The sequence below is a fragment of the Arachis stenosperma genome, chromosome 5 (genome assembly GCF_014773155.1).
Source record: "Arachis stenosperma cultivar V10309 chromosome 5, arast.V10309.gnm1.PFL2, whole genome shotgun sequence".
NCBI lineage: Eukaryota > Viridiplantae > Streptophyta > Magnoliopsida > Fabales > Fabaceae > Arachis > Arachis stenosperma.
In genome coordinates, this window is record NC_080381.1 from 21810802 (window position 1) to 21817901 (window position 7100).

The following is a 7100-nucleotide window of genomic DNA, read 5'->3' on the forward strand; positions in this document are numbered from 1 at the left end:
CATATGGAAATTTCACAATACTTGTCGTTAACTATAGAGCTTAATTATGTTTTTCTTTGTATTAAGTAATTTTACAAATTAGTATAATCCCGAATTATATATTGTGTGTTATTATTATAGATGAATTTATTTAATATTAATATCTTTTAATAGTGAATTATTTTTAAATTTATAAATTTAAACACAACTAGAAAATGGATTAATACAGACAGATTTACAGACAGATTTAGTCTTTATTACAGACGAATTTTTGGTTACCGACAAAATTACAGACGGATTTTATCCCTCTGTAAAAGCTCGTTGAAAATTATTCACCGACGAATTTTTTTCCGTCGGAAAATTACCGACGGATTTTTACTAGTTACCGACGGATTTGCCCTCTGTAAATTCTCCATTCATATTCTGAGGACGACGAACTTTCCGACAGATTTTCTGTTGATAATTACAAACGGATTTTCTGACGGATTTTTCGTCTGTAATTACAGACGGATTCTCTGACGGAATGGGAGCCTTGAAAGCATTCCAAACTCTAAATATATTTTTTAGATTTTTCTATTGCAAAATAAACCAGTTTTCATACAAAATAAATATAAATTTAATGAATACAAATTTTCATCTAATTTTTATCTAACTTGTATCCAATAGTGCCAAGTTAATTATCAAAATTTCATTGTGAAATTTTTACATAAATACACACAGAGTGATTAAAACAAGGCTAGCCATTCTTGATGATATCCCAAATGTCATATCATTTCCATCATACATTTACGCTAGCAAATTCTTTGACCATGCTAGTGGGTACCATTTTCACAAGAAACTGCATATGTAGAGGACGGAAATTAATTAAAAATATTGGATTCATCATAAACTACTACATTGTATCAGTATCTTGTTTTATATGGGGATTTTCATTTTCTGTTTTCCTTTATCTTTGTTGTTCTTTTGGTGCAAACTTATCTACTAGTAGTTTTAGCTTCCTATATAATCCTATTTCTACTCTTTTATCACAGAAATAAATATTTTCAGTATTTTGAAACAGTTTCATAAAATAGGAGATCATCAGCCATTCAGTCCAATCATAATCTTGAAAAAAGTAAAAAATATACGGCAGGAGTTTCAAATACCCCAAAAAATTGAAATTGGCTATAGAAATGTTATAGAATAAAGTATCCATGTAATGAGAATCTTTGTTTATAGCTTGATACAATGGGAAGAGAAACACACTTACCAGTGATGCGGACAAGGATTTCCTTTCTAGACAAATCAATCACATGCTGCAATGAGAAATCACCCGATCAAAACCATCGATTCAGCAAATTCAAATAAAATAAGAACAAGGAAAAAATATGAACATAGTTTACTCACAATAAAGGTGTCATTGAATGATGCAAAAATGTAAGCAACACCAAAAATATGCTTGCCCTCTGTAACAGTATCCTTATCACATTCCCAATTGCACAACCAACATAACAAGTTCTAATAATGAAAAAAATAGCATCTTTATATCACTAGAATAAATATGAAATAAAAGAAAAAAGAAAGAATAATAATTAGAATAGAAACAAAACTATAAAATATACCGGAAAATTTATGTGTATTGAATGTCCCCAATACTTAAGGGTTGCAAGATCATAAGCCCTTGCAGCTTTTTCTTCCATATGATAGCCACCTTTAATCAATTCATATAAAAGAAAAATAAAAAGAAAAAAAACACTTATTAGCAATCACAAGAAGATGGTTGAAAATAAAAGTCTTTAGTTAAGAACTTACCCAAGTAAACTATATCATGCAACGTTCATTTGATTGAATTTGTAATCCACAGTGTGAATATTGGATATTCACAAGAGAGAGAGAGAGAGAAAGAGTTAGAGTGAAAACTGGAAATAGCTTATAACTATGCATACTAATTGGACCAAAAAATATTTGCAAAAGGGAAAAAAATAATGAAAAAATCCAAACAAATAAATTTTAAAATGTCAACAAATGAAGAATATATAGTTTTTTATTTTATTTTATTTTTTTCACTAATTACCTTGTCTTCCTTTCCTAGTTTGCCCTTCTTTTTTGCAACTATTATCCCACAAATGTGCTTCATATCTGTCGGTCCATCTATGCCTAATAGAAAAAAATCAAAAGGAAAAAATGTTAAAAAATATATATATATTTAAATAAAAAGGTAAAAAATAAAATAAAAACCAAAAAAGTAAAATAAAAGTATGTTTTAAATAGTTGATAAAATTAATAATAAAATGAAAATGAAAGTGAAAAATTTGACTAACCTTGTGACACCTCTGTACTGTGAAGTTCTTGGACCAAATGTCTCAATGGATTTTCTATGAACAGTTTGCTTACTACTATTATTGTGTCCTCTCTTATTATTCTTTGCAACTTCCACCATTCCATTATTATTATTATTATTATTATTATTATTATTATTATTATTATTATTATTATTATTTCCATTAACCAAGTTTCTTTAACATTACATAAATCCCAACGAAATGAAAATAGCTTTATTGCTATAGTAGTATTAAGAGGAAATTATGTACTATGAAGGAAAAATGTTGAATTATCCTTTAGAAAGCACCAGGACAAGATTCATTTTTCTTTGTACATTTTGATATTGATTCCTGTGCAGAAAAAGCTAGCAACTTTCAAACAATCTAAACTACCTTGAAACAACACATTTTCTCAAAAGCAACCAAAGACAAGAATCAAAGCAGAAATTTTAGGCGCAAAAAGCAGGGCATAATGGTAAAAGTCAACCAAATAAATACAACAAAATACAATGCCTAATTGAAGACTAAAACTTTCTCAAATTTTACAAGTCTTGTCTTATTTCCTTAATTACCAATAATAAAAAGGATCGTAGTTAATTCAAAGCCATATGAATTCATGTAGCAAAGGGGCATGCAAAACGTCCCTTTCAAAAGTACAAAAGGAAAACATTAGAATGAGTAGAAAAAATTAATATGATGATGAAGATGAAGAGTTTAACTGAATGTCACTCATAGAAGCAAATTCATGGCCAGGAATAATAGCAGCAATTTCCTCCAACATGGAACCCAGTGTCAGTGAAGGACATCTCCTGAGAAAGGCACATGCCTCAGAAGCCTTGGCCATGGCAGTTTTCTGGTCCTCAGCAGTAACAAAAGGTAGAATTGGTGCCTCACCCCAACCCACAAAGCCATTGCTGAGTTCAATTCTAATGGCCACATTCTCTACCATCTCCAACCTTGATGATGCAATGGTAAAAGGTGCAATCAAGGGCACGTTCAGTGGCCTGTTCTCTGCTCTGTGCACATCAACAGTGAAAGTTTCCATCAAATTCTTGAAGCCAAAGGTGATGGGCGCTGCTGCTGTTACAGGTGCAGAAGAAGAAACCAAAATAAAAGAAAGAACACACCTTCTCGTCATCTTTGGGAACACCATAACCACTGTAATACATCTGACCTACCAAGACCTGCATGTTTATGTCTTTAAGTAAATTGTTGATCTAAAATGATCTAAAAGGATAAGTACTATATATTTGATAATGAAAATGATCTAAAATAATTATTGGTCATGAAGTAGTACATACAAGTAGTACTCATCAATTATATTAGGCACAAAACAGTGGTTTAATAATAACTAACAACTTCAAGTAAAGAAAAATACTACCAATTACAAATGTAAAACATGAGAAAACTTACACCCAATTTCATAAGCAATTCAAGAGGAAAAGTACCTAAATCTTGTGAATTGGAAAAAGGAAACACAGAAAACAAGTTCCGCTCTTTTCCATCTCTCTCAGGAAATTCATCAAACACATGGCAAGCATAACAATACTGAAGCGAGACAATCTCTCAAGCATGTTCCTTCAACAACAATAACAACACAATTAATAGGGAAATTGAAATTGATACCTTGAGAAGCTCATTGGCTTCAAGTGTCTCAATGAAAGAGGTTGCAAAATTGGGGGTAACACCGGACTTTCCCACCAACTGGGTCTTGAAATCAACTAGAACAAAAGACAAACAGCTACTTAAATTGATTTCCTGAACATAAGATAATTGCCCATATACGGAGTACGGACAGACACAATATTTGATCTTAGAGTAAGAAAGACAAGAATGATAACACAAAAAGCAAACTCAACCCTATAACAGTGACGTTGATTCAATACCATGACCATGATCCATTCAGTTTTAACATACACAAAAAGCATAGAATCATTCATATGATATTTTCTACCATTAACAAATTCTGTTGGATGAAAACCAGTGTGTGAAATTACTCCATATATATCATCATTAATGGAAAATCTAACAAATCCTCGAAAAAACTATTTGGTCAGTATTAGCATGACAACTAAAACCTAAGTCCTGAAATCTATAACAAGACAAACTACCTGAAACCCTGTGTATCATAAAAACGCATCTTTGAATCAGCATTTGCCTTTGGAAGAGCATATCGTTTCACATTTCTTTCACCAGTCATGACTCTGTTTCCTACAGCTCCAACAGATCTCTTCTTTTTAATTTTTTGATCCAACCCTTCACCTCCAGCAAGTTATTTTAATATGTTAAGAATCAATTTGAGTACATATAAGATATTACATGCCTAAAACTAAAACTAACTTACCTAAACTATCATGATCAATAATAATGCAGTTATTTAAAATCAAATGCTTGTCTACTTATATAGAAAGTATTTTACATCAAAGCATCTCCACCTTATGTTTTCATTCCATAAATTCCATTCATATGAATGAATGTGTGTTTTGGGGGTAGGAGGGTTGTTTTTGTTTACCTTCGTATGAATGAGAAATCAGAGAAAGTTGAAGGCATAAAATAAGTGGCAAGCTATACCTAGACTTAATCCATCAAGCAAAACAAGAAAGATATTAGAGTGATTTTTATTCTACCTATCATTGTAACCTTTAAAATAAATTGTTGTTCAGTAAAGATCATAGAGTGATTCATATTCTACCTACCTGTTCAAAATCCTTGTTAATAATTTTTACAAAGTGATCAGGAGGATTCTAGAGACTTGGGCAAGGAAAACCATTTGATGAGAAAAACTGCAGCCAAAAACAGAATTCAATAAGCCATTGATTTGCAAAAGATACTGATTTCTAACCTTATTGGCAGCTGAGACAGGTCCGAAGTAGCTTATTGCTTATTTTTTATCAAATATTTATGTGAGTAACTTCTATTCTATTTTATTTTATTTATCTAATCACTAACACAAGTTGCATTAAAGACTTTACACCCACGCCATCACTAACTCCCAATTCCTAAAGGTCTATTAGTATTCTGAGGATCATAGGGTTCACCATAAAAGAAGTCCGGAACAACCACATAGTAACCAGAAGCTGCAATCTTGTCTACAAGCTTCCTAAACAATAAAAGATGAATAATGTTATTTAGGACAGGAACACATTGAGATGGAAACATAGATAATTGACAATAAGAGTAGATTGAATCAGATTAGCCTCCTGTAACACTCCTTTCCCTCAAACATTCTCCTTGTCTTGCAACCCAATTTCAAACTTCAAATAAGTAAATAAAGAAACAAGTAAATAAGAAACATGGAACCAAAATCTATAAAGAGCAACTGTCGTATTAAGAGCAAAACACTGATGTACCTATTAAGAGCAAAACACCATCTTAAGGTGGTTGCTGTTGAACTCTGACTCACTGTAAGGAAGCAACTGGCATAGAAGTCAACCACCATCCCACAACGTCTCTACAGATATAATAGAACAACAGAAGAGGCTAACTAATACATCAATCACCTGAAAAATACACCATACATAAATATAGGAATTGAACACTGATTAATTAAGAATGTGTAATTCTAGGGTTCCAAAAACAATCAACCAAACAGAATAAACAAACATGTATACAATATGAGAAGAAATAGATTAAACCAGCGTTACAATGGTGAAACTGAAAAAGTTTCAGTAGTCTCTTCAAGATATATTATATATATATATATATATATATATATATATATATATATATATATATATATAATTGAAATCCAAGTGTTTCGCACATTGTATAAGAACGAAAAATACTAAGATGAATAATTGAAAGCAATGCATTTATCCACACACAAAAAATCAAAAATAGAATAGAATCGTGAAACAAGCTCAGAATAGGTGATCGAATCCCTAAGCTGAAAATTAGAAACATTTAAACAGAAGAAAGAGAATGGAAAAGGCAAATTACCATCGGTTTCGAGATACCAGCATGTGATAGAAACTGCATCAGGAAGAAGAAGCTCAATCAGCATCAACAACAACAAGAAGATAGAAACTGCAAAGAAAAATTAATAAACCTAAAATTGGCACAGAAAAATTGAACCCTAAGCAACAGAATCACAAGGAGGGGGCTCGTGCGACGCAAGGGATGACAGAGAGATCTGCGACGCGAGCAATGACGGCAGCGGCGGAAGAAGCTCGTGGACGGAGAGAGAAAGAAGCTCATGGACGGAGAGAGGAAGAAGCTGGTTTTAGTGGTATATAATGTGAATGGAGCTCGAGAGAGGGGAGATAGAGTTAGCTTTAAATGAACATTTTTCGACGGAATATTTTAAATTACAGACGGATTTTTCGTCTGTAATAATTTAATAAAACACAGCGTTTTGCCTATTTAATTACTGACGGATTTTAACCATTTTTCACGGAAAAAAATAATTTTTTCGACGGAATTATCAACGGATTCTCTTTTTCGTCTGTAATTTATGCTAATTTATTTTTTTTGTTTTCTTACAAAAAATCCTTCTGAAATTTTCTCTGTATTTTCGTGGGATAAAATTCGTCGAAAATATCCGTTTGTAATAACTAGTTTTTTAGTAGTGAAATTACATTATTCAAAAAAATTTAATTAAATTAATTTTAAGTATTTTAATTAATTAATTAATTAAGTGGGACTACAACTGGGACTAAAGTTAGTTCCTCTTAATGGAGAAGAGAGAAATGCTTTGAGTTTCTATTTTCTGTTTATAACGCAAAAGTTGATGTGGAGTTACTTTTTGTGACAGGTGTGCCATAAATAAGAATTGGAATGAGTTCTTTACTGGAGATGGTCTGAAGAAGCGCCTATACGGCA

General features: G+C 31.7%; 1 protein-coding gene across 14 annotated transcripts; it reads right to left on the reverse strand.

Moving 5' to 3' along the window:
• Positions 1-215: 215 nt before the first annotated feature.
• Positions 216-6539, reverse strand: LOC130979920 (AP2-like ethylene-responsive transcription factor CRL5). 14 transcript variants are annotated; one of them, XM_057903476.1, is made up of 13 exons: positions 6328-6533; positions 6219-6251; positions 5630-5779; positions 5318-5379; positions 4391-5062; positions 3906-4000; positions 3407-3463; positions 2280-3295; positions 2033-2115; positions 1581-1669; positions 1366-1476; positions 1229-1274; positions 640-817 (listed from the first exon to the last, which is right to left on the reverse strand). In XM_057903476.1, exons 8-13 carry the CDS (start codon positions 2396-2398, stop codon positions 792-794), a joined length of 474 nt encoding a protein of 157 aa, XP_057759459.1. In that variant the 5' UTR covers positions 2399-3295; positions 3407-3463; positions 3906-4000; positions 4391-5062; positions 5318-5379; positions 5630-5779; positions 6219-6251; positions 6328-6533; the 3' UTR covers positions 640-791. The 14 variants fall into 14 exon arrangements, 12 of the variants coding, with proteins under 12 accessions (XP_057759455.1, XP_057759449.1, XP_057759456.1 ...); XM_057903472.1 differs by lacking the exons at positions 640-817; positions 5318-5379 and adding an exon at positions 216-529 and having other exon boundaries at positions 4976-5062; XM_057903466.1 differs by lacking the exons at positions 640-817; positions 5318-5379 and adding an exon at positions 216-529.
• Between the last annotated feature and the right edge of the window lie 561 nt (positions 6540-7100).

Bases quoted from the DNA above. Each gene is read 5' to 3' on its own strand.
- LOC130979920 (XM_057903475.1), bottom strand. From the start codon at position 2,398: ATGGTGGAAGTTGCAAAGAATAATAAGAGAGGACACAATAATAGTAGT. The intron at 1,670-2,032 runs GTAATTAGTGAA...AATTGATTAAAG, and splicing joins AACTAGGAAAGGAAGACAAG to GTGGCTATCATATGGAAGAA. The intron at 1,275-1,365 runs GTGAGTAAACTA...TTCTCATTGCAG, and splicing joins CATTCAATGACACCTTTATT to CATGTGATTGATTTGTCTAG.